Raw genomic sequence first — 15671 nt, forward strand, 5'->3', positions numbered from 1 at the left:
TATCGTGTCTGGAAATTGATGGCTGTTATTTGAAGCCTGGATAAGGAAAAATAACATAATTTTACTTAAAAAGGCTTTGGCCATGACATTGGTAATCCATGAATAGTTCTTTTATAAAAGTTAAATTGGAATTGTATTTGCAGGACACAGGATTTCCTTCTGCAAAAGGCCTGCTCTCTATTAAATTTTAAAACAAAATAGGACTCTGTTAGCAGTATAAACAGTCATCTGTTTCTTTTGTCGTAGCTTTGAAGATGACTACTCCAGCAAGAAGCTCCCAGAAGAGCACTTCCAACCAGAAATCTTGAATAACCCAGAAAGCTCTCTTGATGGAAAGAACAAGCTCAACACCATGCGTACGGTGTGTAATATGTGCATAAGTCAATGTCATGCAGAAGATGGATGTGATAGCAAGAGTGAAAATAAACAGTCAAAAGGTGATACAAAGTGTGTCAAATCATCGGACTGCAGTAAAAGAAATGAAAGTACCAGTGGAAGACCTACCATTTGTCCTCAAAACAGTAGTGGCTCATCCTCTGGTGATGGGGATAAAGATGAAGATGAAAGTGATGAAGACAGGAGAAGGAGGAGAAAGGAGGAGAAAAATGATGGTTTAATGGCAAAGGACTTTGAGGAAGATATCAATGAAGAAGAAACTAGACGAAACCAGGATCAATGGAAAATGATGGCTGCAGAAGCTGAAAAACAAGGGGCATTATCTATAATGCAAGACCTATCATCCAAGGATCAGTTGACACTAGCAGAAGATCAGGAAATGCAAACTAAGGATCATAGGGCACCAGCTAAGGATCAAGAGGTGTCAGCCACGGATGTGGAGGCACCAGTCAAGGATCAAGAGGTGTCAGCCATGGATGTGGAGGCACCAGTCAGGGATCAAGAGGTGTCAGCCAAGAATCAGGAGGCACCAGTCAAGGATCAAGAGGTGTCAGCCAAGGATCTGGAGGCACCAGGCAAGGATCAACAGGCACCAGCCAAAAATCATGAGACACCAACTAAAGATCTGGAGGAACCAGCCAAGAATCAAGAGGTGTCAGCCAAGGATCTGGAGGCACCAGGCAAGGATCTGGAGGCACCAGTCAAGGATCAGGAGACACTAGCCAAGGATCAAGAGGTGACAGCCAAGAATCAGGAGGCATCACCCAAGGATCAGGAGGCAGCAGCCAAAGATAAAGAGGTGTCAGCCAAGAGTCAGGAGGCACCAGTGAAGAATGGAAAGGCAGAAGCTAAGGACCAGGGAGTGCTAGCTAAGAAAATTGAAAAAGGATCATACAACCTTGTTGCAGCATTCAGGTGTCATGGAGAAACATCTGGTTTAATTGACAAATGCAAGAAATGTGTATGCTACAGTTCTCATCGCCTTTTGGACCATAGCAGAAAATGCCGACTCAGAGTATTCGGTGGCTGCAAGAAATGCAAAGATATAAGAGATATATATTTGCACCACACAAGTCATTGTAACAGTGACAAGTGTGTGGTTACTCAATGCTGGTCAATAAAAGAGTATCTAAGAGAGAACAATGGGCAATGTCCTGAAAGGTGGAGTTACAAAGCAGACTGCATCTTTTTTGGAGAAAGGGTTATAGATAGCAAGTCTTGTGATATCCCTCAGGGCAATGAGACTCAAGAGCCAGTGACAACAGAAGAAATTGAGGAACTCCTCCTCTCCTTGCAGACCCCTTCAAGCAGTATTAACAGTACTGACCAGAACCAGTATTCATTGCCAGGAAGTTACTTCAGAACAAGGCAACCTGGAACATGTCAGAGTACTTACGAGTATCGTCCAAGAAGACCTCCAGATAAAGATAAGGAACAAAGTGTCATATATAGGGCGCAAGGCAAAGCTCCTGTTAGTTCAACATCGTTTAGTATTGCAGCAAATGAAGAGGAAAATGAGACAGAAACCTCCCAGTGGCCTTCAGCTGGTATACATTCCAGAGGAGTTTCTATTCGTATAGAAAATGAGACAGCTGAAATTTGTGAGCAAGAAGCAGTGACAGGTGTGAATATTGAGAAAAATGAAAAATCCCCGCTCAGACCTGACAATGTCTGTTCACTGCATCCTTTAGATGAGGTATGTAATACATATTTTTAATGTATATTAAAGACATTAATGCACAATAAATGTGTACCTTAGCAGGGTTTAAAATGATGGCTGGACATCAGACAACGATTGGCCAGAACTGGGACTCATACGGTCAAATGTTTACCTTGTCAGTCATAATTTTGACAGTGACCTTTAGCCAGAAATGAAGTATGACTAAGCTAAAAATAATTTGACCGTTATGACCAGCAAATTCTGATCTGCTGTCATTTTAAGCCCTTGTAGAATATCACCAATACAAAAAGTGGGACAAAAAAGTGTTAAAGACCGATGCTGATTTATATTTTGAAAGTTTGCCAGGGGGTGGGTGGAGGGGGAGGGTCGGAAGGTTGAGTGAAGAACCCAGAGAAAATCTCTTTTACATATCTTGTAGCACAATTAATTTTACCATGATTTGTTTATGCCAAGAATGTAAAAATAAAGAGATATGAACATATTTGCCTTTAGGACAAACTAAATGTAAAAAATGGTCAATATGACGAAAACCATGAATGGAGAATTGTCCAGGAAGAAAATTTTCTTGGAAGGGGAGCTTTTGGAGTAGTTCGTCTCTGCATAGATTTGTCCAGCAGTAATCTTTTTGCAGCCAAAATTGTAAGTGATCGACACAAGTACATGAAACTTTAATTTCTCATTGATGTATTTTAAATATTCATATCAGGGAGGTGTAATGGCCGATGGAGATGACCAACCCAATTTGCGTCAAAGCTGTTTCCCTGATTGCTCGATTGCTTAATAATTAAAAAAATCTTGATACTTATAGTATTGATGTACAAGTGACAAGCAATAATTTTTCCCTCCAAAGTAGAAATCATATGATTTTCAGCTGTAGAAGTCAGACATATTTTGACATGTTCTTCTTCACACCTTCCTGATCAGAAGACAGAGACACACTTGCACAAACTTATTCACAAATATTTTATCAAAGCTATATAAAGTGGCTGCTATGTCTCTGAAATATAATGTAACACTCTGGGAGCTCTAGAGCACTCAAAAAGCGAGAGAAACACTTAACTACACCTTGCATTCCTTCCCCTGTGTGGTTATATCACAGTACAAAGACATGCGCACACATTTTATCTTGTTTAGAAGATCCAAAGGACAATATGATACTTTTTTTTCAGATCCAAAAAGACAAGTTTGATCGTACTGAACTTGACATTTGGGCAAGTGTGTCCGGCCACAGTTTAAGATGTTTAGATTTATTTGGAGCAGTATGTGTAGATAACAGAGTCATTATGTTCATGGAATACATGGAAGGTAAGTTTGATTAATTGAAAGGATCTTTAAGGTTGCTAAGAAAAAACTCTGGTTTACCACCAAAAATGGTGGACAAGCTTCAACATTGCAGTCATAAAGTGCACGGGGATTGGTATAAAATAAGATGTATTAGTAAAAGCACAACACTTAGTTGAGCGCTTGATCTCAACACTTTTCAAATGTTCGGCCAATCCCCAAGTGTTTCGTAACTGCACACAGCACAGGCAATTTGTATCTCCTATGACTTACAAGTTAGTAAGAGTGGTTTATTAGTGAAAAACAGAATAAAGAAGGGCATGCTTTGTGTTCTCACAGCACATGTAGCCAACCATTTACAATGCGAGATTTATAACACTTCTTTTATGAATATTCTTAAATACTTTCTGTCATTTTACTCATCTCATATTTGGGTGCTTAAAAATATATACACGCCGGTTAACAGGCTTATAATGTTGCATTAAAGTGCTTTCTTATCAAACAGGAGGTTCTGTGGAGAGAATGCTGAGCTTTCTCAATGAAAACAAGTTTAATGAATACTCAGCACTCTACATCCTCAGAGAAGTACTAGAGGGCTTGGATTTTTTGCACCGCAGGAGAATTATACACCGTGATGTTAAAGGTACATGTATTGAAAAACCTGGATGGTATTCAAAAACATTATTAATGCTGAAGGTTGCCAGTAGATGCCCTAAGAGGGTGTTGGAAGATTATTTTTCAGCAGTGTGCTGTTAGTTTGCCAGTATGGTGTTGGTGGGTGGTCAGTAGGGTGTTGGTGGGTGGTCAGTAGGGTGTTGGTGGGTTGTCAGTAGGGTGTTGGTAGGTGGTCAGTAGGGTGTTGGTGGTTTACCAGTATGGTGTTGGTAGGTTGTCAGTAGGGTGTTGGTGGGTCATCAGTAGGGTGTTGGTAGGTGGTCAATAAAGTGTTGGTGTGTGGTCAGTAGTGTGCTGTTAGGTTGCCAGTATGGAGTTGGTTGGTGGTCAGTAGGGTGTTGTTGGGTGTTGATAGGTTACCAGTGGGGTGCTGGTAGGCTGCACTTGGGGTGTTGTTGGGTGCTTTTGGATGGTGTTAGTGGGTAGTCATTTGGGATGTCGGAAGGCTGTTAGTAGGTCACCGAGTGATTAGTGGGTGATCAGTGAGTTGTCAGTTGGGTTTTGGTAAGTTGTGAGTGGGGTTTTGATGGGTGGTCATTAGGGTGATGCAAGTATGGTGTTGGTAGGTGCTCAGTAGAGGATTAGTAGGCTGCACTTAAGGCATATTGGTAGGCTGCAAATAGGGTGTTGTTGGGTGGTCAGTGGGGTGTTGGTAATCCGTCAGTACGGTGTTGATAGGTTGTAATTAGGATTTTGGTAAGTTGTGAGTGGGGTTTTGGTGGGTGGTCAGTAGGGTGTTGATCAGTTGCAAGTGTGGTGTTGTTGGGTGGTCAGTGGGTTGTTGTTGGGTGGTCACTGGGGTTTTGGTGGGTGGTCAGTGGGTTGTTGTTGGGTGGTCACTGGGGTTTTGGTGGGTGGTCAGTGGGGTGTTGTTGGGTGGTCAGCTGGGGTTTTGGTGGGTGGTCATTAGGGCATTCATAAGTTGGGTGCTCAGCAGGGCATTGGTAGGCTGCAATTAGGGCATTGGTAGATTGCAAATAGGGTGTTGTTTGATCAGTAGGTATTGTTACCATGCCAGTGGGGTGTGTTGTTAGGCTGCAAGTTGGGTGACAGTGGAGTAGTAACAGGAATCTTCCACATTCTTTGTTTTCCTTGAAAGGTGCTAACATCTTGGTCAATTACGCTCTGACAAAAGTAAAGCTAGCTGACTATGGTGAGGCAGTGCAGTTACGCCACCAAGAATTGTACAGACAAGAAAATATACCTCCAGGAACTGAGAATTTTATGGCCCCTGAGGTAATTATGTGTTGATATTACTCTTAAGCCTTTATCGATACCCTTACACAACCTCTGGGCTGATGAAAGTCAGGGCATTACATATACACAGAGCGAAGGAAACCCAGTGAACTTGTAGAAAACTCTCAATCAACAGGGGTGGCAGAAGCTGAAAATCTTTGGGGGATGGAGGGGGGGGGGGGGGGCACTGCAAAAAACCTTTGGGGGGCACTGCAAAAAATCACAACAATAACTTAATAACATAAATAAAAATCGTTTCTATGCATTTATATTTTATGTGAACCAATATTTTGTGAGGGGAGGGGGGGGGGGCTGTGCCCCCTGGTCCCCCGGTTCTGAAACCTTTGGTCAAGGGAGAGACCTAAAAAAAACTCTCTCACATGTGATGCTGAGTCCAGGAATCAAAAAATGCAAGACCCCAGAAGTGGGAGGGGAGTGTCATTATCCACCCTTGATTCTCAAAAGCCTATATTGCTATAGAACTGTGTCTCTGAAGTACGACAAAAGACTTGCAATGTGTTTTTCAGGTTTGTCGCAGTGAAAATCACAGCTTTAGTTCAGATATATGGAGTGCTGCTTGTTGTATGTACCAGATGCTTGAAGGACAGCCACCATGGACAGAATGTTCTTCAGTTATTTATAAGGTAAATAAATTTTGTCAGTAGTATGTTTACAAGATTGATCATGATTCTTAGTGTTTCAATTTACAAATGATAACGAATATACTTAGATTCCTATAATAATGTCACACTAATTACATTACATACCATAGGTAGCCATTTAATTGTATTCAACCTGATTATGACTGAGTTTTTTCTTAAAATCCAGGTCGGAACTACAAAAGTACCACCCATTTTTCCTCCATGTAGTGAAGCAGCAACAGATCTTATTGGCCAGATGTTCAGATTGATACCCCAAGACAGACCAACTGCCAAAGAGCTTTTGAGACATTGTGCCTTTGAAAAAGGTAGGTTTAATCAACCAGACCTTGCTAGCTCATACATAATGTTAGCCGGCGTGCAGCCGGACTTTTGTCAAACAAATTTTATCGATTTATACGAATCCCCTTTTACAGAAATTTTTCTATTTTCGTCAAAAAGAAGATTACGATACAAAGTTGAAATATTCCGGTTTTTAAAAAATTTCACCATTTGGTTTCTGAGTTACCGATGTTTTAATAAACCTTTTTGATGGCATACCAAGGGTTCTGATGTTGTCATAGCAATGTCTTACATCATTTTTTCATGTTCATTGTGATTTTTGGTTTATGGTCTTTGGCTTTAAGGGTTTACTTGCTGTCATATTATAGCCATAATATTTTTTTAGTTCATAATGTAAAGGCACAAAACACTTTCCATCCTCCTTAATATGCAGCCTGTAAAGTCCTCCACTGATCTTGTAAAGCATCATTGAGCTCCTGGAAATGGCGCTATATAAATTCATCCTTTACCTTTATCTATAGATGGAATTCGAATATGCCCGTTATTTTATTATCAGAATATTTTGTATCCATATTTTCATTAAGCAGTACATTAGACTTATAGATTAGAATGATATCCATAATTTTAGGAAGCTTGCGTAAAAAATATTCAATTTTCAAAATGTTGTGATTATTTGAAAGCGAGAAAAATAAAACGCCAGAACGACGCTTGTCAGTCATCAGTTGACTGAACAAGTGAATATTTGTGTAATTTTGAAGCGAATATCTTCATTAGTTTTTACTGATAGTAAACAGACTTTCCAAAATTACACAGTTTTGCATGGCATGCTCAATGGCGGCCATATTCAGTTGTACAGGGTATATTTCATATCCTGAAAACTACTTTTGATTTATTATCAAAGTGAACGATCCACCTGAAGTTCCAAGTTTAAATACTGATGAAGGTGATGATGAGGGGGGAAATGAAGGCGAGGGTGAAAAAGAATCGTCTTCTGAAGAGGAATTTTTCAGCTTTGGTAAGTATTGTGCTTGATAATCCTTCATTTTTAAAGTACATAATGAAATTGTGAAGGCCGGCGGCTGTTCATTTGACTTTGTAGGTTTTCTGCAGCGTTTTTCTGTGTGAACCGGCCTTTTGACATTAAAAACATTTCCATTAGATTCCACAGAAGAAGAAGGATCGCTAGATGAAGACAACGAACAGCTTGCTGAACATGATCCATCCCTTGGCATAACCGATGAAACAGAACCATGTGCACACATAAGCAGTACACCTGCATTGAGTGGACCTGGTCAACATATTGGGTTACTAAACCAAACATCACCTTCAAACGATATCAAAGCACCTGCATGGAGTGAACTTGGTCAAAATGTTGGGTCACTAAACCAAACATCACCTTCAAACGATATCAAATCACCTGCATGGAGTGAACTTGGTCAACATCGTTGGTCCCTAAACCAAACATCACCTTCAAACGATATCAAAGCACCTGCTTTGAGTGGACCTGGTCAACATGTTGGGTCACTAAACCAGACATCACCTTCAAACGATATCAGAGCACCTGCATTTAGTGGACATCCCTTGGGTGGACCTTTCTTGGGTGGTAACCATGAACGTACTGGTTCATCCGACGAATCGCGTTTATCAGCAAGTGGTAGCTGTAAAGAACAGTTTTTGAACAATTCGGGGACGTTTCCAGTGGATGACGAGTTGCAAAGATTACAATCAGGTATTTTAGTCTTCTTTATTAAGAATTATGAGTTAATACAGTATTTTAGGCGCCCATTCTGTCTGGACCATTCTGTCTGTCATTCTCAGACCACGTCTTTCCCTTGAGTACCATTTCTGTGTTTATAATACACTCGAAAAAATTACTCGATTCTGTTCGGACAAGAGGAGTACAATTAAATCTCAAATTGTACTCCGTAGAGTCCCAATCAAGTTGCTCAGTTTAATAATAATAATAATAATAATAATAATAATAATAATAATAATAATAATAATAATAATAATAATAGTAATAGTAATAGTAATAATAATAATAATAATAATAATGGTTTAATCAATAGAATCCACGAGGTGGCTCTTCTCCTATTGATAAAACTATCTAATTTACAATAACATACACACAAGATAAATTTACGATAAACTATGAAGCTATAAAATAAATTAGACATAATAAGAAATAAGATTGACATAATTACTATTGGATTATTCTAAGCTAGACATGCACAATTATTATACATAAATAAAAAGGACAAAAACTGAAGATACTGGGGCTACGCCCACCGCCCCCAAGCAACCACCCCAGGTCGAGATATTCGGGGCAACAGACAAAGAGAAAACTGTCCCAAATGCCACGACTCAATAATTGCCCAGGGTACAGCAGCGCAGCACCAATATCCATCAATCAGGTGAAAGATAAATTAATTAATAAAAATCAAGTAATGTCATATCGCTTCCTTAGCTCTGCTTTCAATTTAGAACAAAATAAACTATAACTAGAAATGTCTTTTATATTATTTGGCAAATTATTGAACAGTTCTGAGGCGATATCTTGAAAAGTTCCCTTTTCCAAAGGTCTGACCAAATTCAAGGTGGAACTTTGACGTAAAGTTCTTGATGGTTTGCGAACTTCCAGTGCAACGTAGTTAGGCCAGTGCTCTGAGTTAATGGCTTTATAGATGACTTTCAGCAAGTTATAATCTCTACGTTCACGCATTGGTAACCATCCAAGCTTTAGGACTGATTCCACAGAGTTCACGTATTTTCCAGTGACAAAACTCGCAGACGAGAATTGAATTTTTTGTAACCTTTTTAGAAGATAGTCTGGTAATGGATTAAAAACCAGATCACCGTAATCCATCTTCGACAGAACAAGTTGTTCAGCCAGTTGCTTTCTAAGGTTGTAAGGGGTGAAATTCTTTATTTTCTTAAGAACGGCCAGAGTACTGTAGCACGCAGAAGACAGGGATTTTATGTGATCGTTCCAAGTTAGATTTTCATTAATGTGCAAGCCAAGCAATTTTGTTGTTTGTATACGTTCCAACTGTTCATTATTCACCATGAGGTTGGTCTTGTATGAAGTTTTGTGGAGTGTATTATAAACAAAAAATTGCACAATCACAATTCAGAATTTATAGATACCCGTGATGTTTTGAAAGTTCTCAAGTTGAAAACTTTCAAAACATCACTTGTACCTATAAATTCCAAATTGTACTCAAGATCGTGCGATTTCCTATACTTACCGGTTATGCTCGAGGAAGATATGCCTTAATGTGGAACTTGATCCTAAGTGAATGACACGTAGTCGGTAATGGCAAAACATTGCTGCACATGATGAATACGTCTATTGCTGGGTTTCACTCAGCTGACAAATGTTTGAATCTCATTATCTGCTCCAAATGGTGGTCAAACACTGACCACCATGTGCTGTCAGCCGGAAAGAATTCTATTGAAAACTTGTCATTCAGCTAATGAACATTCTGAGCGAGATAGGAAATGTAGTCAATTGAAGCCGGTAGTTAATGATTACTAATGCGAATAAGGGTTTTCCTCTATTATGCTTAGACTTTTTTTAAAAGTCATTATTATCACAAATAATAGTTCCTTAATTTGTAATCTACTTGTTTCTTTAGACCTTCTTAGCATGGTATCCCTCGATGGAGGGGATGTCAGTGACTTCATAGGAGTGGTTGGCAGCACTGCAGAAGAGGAACAGGATGATGTCTTTGATGATATTCTCATAAGCTCTTTATCAGGTTAGGTTTTCCATTTAGACCATTTTCGAGTTCCAAATAGGCCTTTTGCAACAAACAGTCACGTGCTGATATATCATTTTGATAACGAATCAATTCAGCTCAAGGTCCCTTGGGGAAGGCTCTGCTGGATGGCAAACGAACTATAAATTGCTTCGTATCTTGAAATCGAAAGTATCTTATAAGGGGAAAAAAGTATTTTTGTAAAGGTTTTGGGTGCGACATTAATAATCCAGCAAAAAATCTTTAAATAAAGGAAGTAAAAATGTTTTTGCCATCCAGTAGTATAGGGAATGGGGGTTCCAGCGCAATCTCAACACGGGCAAGACCCGTGTCAAAAATCCACCTACGGAAACAACCCACTCCAAGTGTGGTTGGGGGCAACAGCGCAAATATGTTAGTCTATATATGGAGTGCGAAGATTGTAAGAGAACTTTTAAGAAAGAAGCGGATTTGAAAAAGCATTTGAAAATGAAGACGAAGTGTATGAGCAGTTATGATTGTGAATGTGGTAAGAAGTTTGAGACTAAGGTTAAATTGTTTTGGCATTGTCAGGACTGTGAGTACGACTACGACGACTTAAAAAGTGCTTGGTATTAGGTATAAAATATTTCCTATTATATAGATGGAATCCCAAAGCAACTTTAGCACGGTGTCAATACCCGGTAACGGTGAGATTGACGTTAGACAGTTTTGGCGTCAGTCAGAAAGGAAGGTTAAAAGGACTCTCCGAAAAGGTATAGAAGAATTAGGAGCCCTGAAAGCGAGCATAATGGTAGAAGTAAGTTTGTCAAAAGACGAGGTAATGACGACAGCAATGTTGCGATCAAAGTCGTTAGTGATATTAGAATCCACGAATCTGGATAGGTCACTCAGTGAAGCCTTAGAAGCAATAATGGAGTCGCTGTCTAACTACACGAAAGAAGGATCGGGTTGGACAGTAGAGGAGGTTGAAGGAATAGAGATAAGTATAGCCAGGTACGTACCCATACGAGGGGGGAGTTACGTACCGCTACCAACGTGGGTAGAAAGGAAGAAGGCTATTGTAAACGTGAAGAATGAAGACAATCGATGCTTTATGTGGGCAATCAGGTCTGCACTGTATCCAGCAGAGAAGGATCCCTGTAGGACAAGTAAGTATCCCACAGATGATTTAGAGTGGGATGGTGTGGAATTTCCCATGCAGTTGATAGACATCCCCATATTTGAGGAAATAAACGATCTAGCAATTAACGTTTACGGAGTCAGAGAGCAGACGATAGTACCGTTAGTTCTGTCAAAAAGTAAAGGAGAGCGCGTACATTTATTCTACCACGGCGGACACTACTCATGGGTTAAACACATTAGCAGACTATTCTACAGACATACTAAGCACAAAGGTAAAAAGTACTTCTGCGACTGCTGCTTGCTGTCATTTACATCCTTAAATACCCTAAAGAAACACGATGAGATCTGCCGCGGAGTCGAAGAAGTGGCGCAACGGATCCAGATGCCCACCAACAAAGAGCTTTCATACGCAGACCATCAAAAGCAGATGCAAGTACCTTACGTGATATATGCAGACTTCGAAGCGTTGATAACTAAGGAAGAGCAGAAACGTGGCGCCACGAATAAGGTAGGATTACACGAGATCTGCTCCTTTGGTTACATAGTAGTCAGATCAGATGGTAAAGCAAACCCTCCTGTGATTTACCGAGGTAAGAACGCAGCTAATGAGTTTCTAGAAGCATTGCGAGAAGAGGAGGGGGAGATAAGAGAACAATTAAGACGTCCAAAGAAGATGGAATTTACCAAAGAGAACCAGGAGGCTTTTAACAAGGCAAAAAAATGCCACATTTGCCAACATACGCTTCTTCAGTTTGGAAGACGAGCCAAGAAAGCGTGTGATGAAGATGGAAAGTATCTAGGAGAAGCTCATTTTAAATGCGGGAAGTATGCTAAGAAAGGTGAGAAGCCGGGAAAGCCCTCCACGCACTGCATTCACTGTCACAAAGCATTTGTTGAGGATTTCTATGTGGATAAGGTTAGGGATCACTGCCACATCACGGGTAAATACAGAGGAGCGGCTCATTGGAAATGCAATATAAACTTCAAAGTAAATCCAGACATGGAGATTCCGGTGTTCTTTCACAACCTCCGCGGTTACGACTCCCATTTGCTACTACAAGGAACAGACGGCTCCGACGTCAAATGCATACCCAACAACAAAGAGCGCTACATGTCCGTAACTGTGGGTAAGCTAAAGTTCTTAGATTCGCAGCAGTTTATGGCGGACTCCTTAGCAAACCTCGTAAAGTATAACACCAACTTTCCCATTTCCAGTCAATACGGCGCGGAAAGGAAAGGAGTCTACCCATACGAATACATGGACTCCTGGGATCGATTCAAAGAACCCCTACCACCCAAAGATCGCTTCTACAGCACCCTAAACGAGTCTGGTATAAAGGATGAGGAGTACCAGCATGCGTTAGACGTGTGGGAAAAGTACTCCTGTGAGAACATGGGTGACTACCACGACATCTACCTAAGGTCTGACGTAGTGCTGCTTGCAGATGTTTTCCAAAGCTTCAGAAAGATGGCTATGGAATATTACGGATTGGATCCCGCTAATTTCTACACGGCTCCTGGGCTCAGCTGGAGTGCTTTGTTAAAGAAGACAAATGCGCAGTTGGATCTCCTAACGGAGTACGACATGTATCGGTTTATGGAAGACGGTATTCGTGGCGGCGTATGCGGACCCAGCCGACGTTACGCCCGCGCAAACAACCCCTTAGTAGAGCACGACCCAGAGAAACCAACCACATACATTTACTACCTGGATGCGAATAACCTTTATGGTTGGGCAATGTCACAGTACCTACCTGTGAGAGACTTCGAATGGGATCCAGTGAAGCCGATAGACTTCTACATGCAGGTAGGAAAGGAGGAAGACAAGGGTTACGTCTTAGAAGTGGATCTGGAGTACCCAGAGCGCCTGCACGACGAACACAATGAGTTCCCCTTAGCACCAGAAGCGATAGAGATACCATTTAAGCAGCTAAGTCCGCTGCAAAAGCAAATGTGCCCTGGTTACAAACCGTACAGGAAACTAACTATGAACCTGATGGATAAGAAGAAGTATGTGGTACATTACCGCAACCTGCAGTTCTACGTGCGACACGGAATGCGCGTAGAGAAGATCCACAGAGTCCTAAAATTCACGCAGGAACCCTGGATGCGCCCCTACATTGACTTTAACACGCAAAAGCGTACCGCAGCGAAAAATGACTTCGAGAAAAACCTATTCAAACTGATGAACAACAGCGTGTTCGGAAAGACAATGGAGAACATCCGCAAGCGCGTAAGCGTAAAAATAGTCAGCACCAAAGAGGAAGCAGAAGCATACGTGTCACAGCCAGGCTTCGTTAGATACGTAGAAATGCTGAACTTCTACGTGATTCACATGAAAAGGGCAAACCTCTTACTAAACAAGCCCGTTTACACAGGCTTTACGGTGCTGGATCTATCGAAGCTGCTTATGTACGAGTTCTACTACGATAAGCTTAAGCCAAAGTACGGAGACCGCTGTCGCCTCCTGTACACAGACACCGACTCCCTAATTCTAGAAGTGCAAACGGAAGACGTTTACAAAGACTGCCTCCCCGACATAGACGAGTACGACACCAGCGGTTACCCGAAGGAGCACTTCCTTTACTCTGCGAAGAATAAGAAGGTAATTGGGAAGATGAAAGACGAAATGTTAGGAAAACCCATCGTGGAATACGTGGGTCTGAAACCAAAGATGTACAGCGTGCTAAAGTTAGACGGCGTAGAAAAGAAAGCTAAAGGCGTAAAAAAGTATGTGGTTAAGAAGGACATTACGCACGAGTCCTACCTCAACGTATTACGAACACGCAAGGAACAGCGGCATAAGATGAACAGCCTGCGCAGCTATGGTCATCAGATACATAACGTCACGCAGGAGAAGGTGTCACTGTCTGCATTTGACGGTAAGCGATGGATGTGTGATGACGGAGTGCATACGATAGCATTCGGACATCACACGATAAGCAGTTCTTCTTTGACGAACCCACGCGTGGGACCATCATGAAGATAATACAAGATGAGCTGACCCTTCTTAGCTATCGCACTTCGGATCTGGTAAGTTTCCAAAGACCAATTAGGATCCGTAGCTCTTTTGGATCCTCCTTCTAATTCACCCGACTCATAGAGATATCGAACCGTGACATCGCCTAATCTTTTTTCCTGGGGGAAGACCGCCCTCGAACTTCTGATGAAGGACTTGTGTTCCACGTGTTTCTTTTTTATGGCATCCTTGGGTTTCATTCCCGTAGCCCTGGCCGCCTCGTTGTTCGAAGCTGCGACGACCTGGGGGAGCCTCTGAGTCCATTCCCTGTTGCGTTTGGAGGGATCTTCCAGCTCTTTCCAATACTGGTACCCAAAGAGACGCTCGGCCAAGGTCTTATTGAATCTTTCGACGATGCTCTGACCCCTGTGGTACTCTGCTTTAGCTCTTCTAATCTTAGTGTCGTGGTCTTTCAGGGTCTTGGTAACCACGCCCATAAACTCCGTCCCCGCATCCACTTGCAGCAGCTTAGGCCATTTCAAGACGCGCTTATAAACCCTACCTAGGGCTTCTGCGACTTCCCCAGAATCCTTGCTGGTTATAGGTTCGGCGTCCTTGTATCTGCTTGCGATATCGACTACGGTCAAAGCGTACCTATAGGTCTTCTTTCTCACCTTATCGTGCGGCAAGAAAAGCAAATCCGCCTGATGAACTTCATTGGGGGTATTTACGGTGAAGCTGGGCCTGGGAATGTACTTAGGCACGGGAAGATAAACCTGCCAGAGGGTTTGTTTTTTCAACCAGTTCTTAGCCGTTTCGTCTGATACCCTGGCCGCGGTCGCGAGTTTCTTGATAGCTGACGCTCCTCTCCAATAGCCTTCCGGCCCATAGTAAATCCTTTTAAGTTTGTCCTCTACGCGGCCCATTATATGAATTCCAAAACAAGATTGATCTTACGTCCGTTAAAATCCACCGTCTTTCCGTCCACTTTAATGGTGATGTTTATGCTTTCTACCAAATTAGATAAGTCATAGCTCAAAGAAATGGGAGTGTATTCTACTGGGTCAAATGGATTACCTTGGGGCAGAAACTTGGACATAAGAGAAGACTTTTCTCCATTGTTGTAACTATGGACCAAGTCGCAATAGACTTCATAAGAGGATGCGACTTTCCATTTCACATCATATGTACTGCCGCTATTTATCGTGGTACTAGTAAGGCCCAGGAGTTCTACCAATGAACTGTCCTTTAGATTGGCGCTCCCATTATTTTTCTTGAATGTCATTTCATGGGGCAATCCTGTGGTAAGAGTGTATCCATGCTTCGCTAGCTCCTTAGCCAGTGTTATTGGGGTGTAATGGGAATCTGGTATTTTTGGTTTGGTGCCGGAAGTTCCGATGACAAAGCCATTAATTAAATTATACCAAGAATTATACAAAGAGCAACTAACCAACCGAACCTTACAGGCTTTGATGGGAGGATTCAAATACGTGGTAAAGTCATTCTTGTCGCTTTCCAAAAAGACGATCATTATATTAGATACGCCAAAGCCACGCCTCCGGCCAGCCCTGCGACTCCTACAAAGACCAATTCATTGTCTTTTTGTTTCTTAGAAGGCTGGTAGTAATTCTTGAACT

The 15671-nt window shown here is 41.5% G+C and overlaps 1 protein-coding gene across 3 annotated transcripts in view; it reads left to right on the forward strand.

The window, feature by feature from the left end:
- The window catches only part of LOC116303561 (uncharacterized), a 34078-nt gene that overhangs the window by 4115 nt on the left and 14292 nt on the right, over positions 1-15671 (forward strand). For all 3 annotated transcript variants that reach the window (XM_089036784.1, XM_089036783.1, XM_089036785.1), the window contains exons 3-12: positions 247-2092; positions 2570-2716; positions 3247-3382; positions 3864-4001; positions 5133-5269; positions 5797-5913; positions 6098-6236; positions 7112-7225; positions 7370-7939; positions 9849-9971. In XM_089036784.1, coding sequence (XP_088892910.1) covers positions 247-2092; positions 2570-2716; positions 3247-3382; positions 3864-4001; positions 5133-5269; positions 5797-5913; positions 6098-6236; positions 7112-7225; positions 7370-7939; positions 9849-9971 — 3467 coding nt within the window. The remainder of the gene's footprint in view (positions 1-246; positions 2093-2569; positions 2717-3246; positions 3383-3863; positions 4002-5132; positions 5270-5796; positions 5914-6097; positions 6237-7111; positions 7226-7369; positions 7940-9848; positions 9972-15671) is intronic.

The sequence above is a fragment of the Actinia tenebrosa genome, unplaced genomic scaffold (assembly GCF_029948245.1).
Source record: "Actinia tenebrosa isolate PJP-AT-01 unplaced genomic scaffold, QUT_ActTen_1.0 PGA_scaffold4__44_contigs__length_22323623, whole genome shotgun sequence".
NCBI lineage: Eukaryota > Metazoa > Cnidaria > Anthozoa > Actiniaria > Actiniidae > Actinia > Actinia tenebrosa.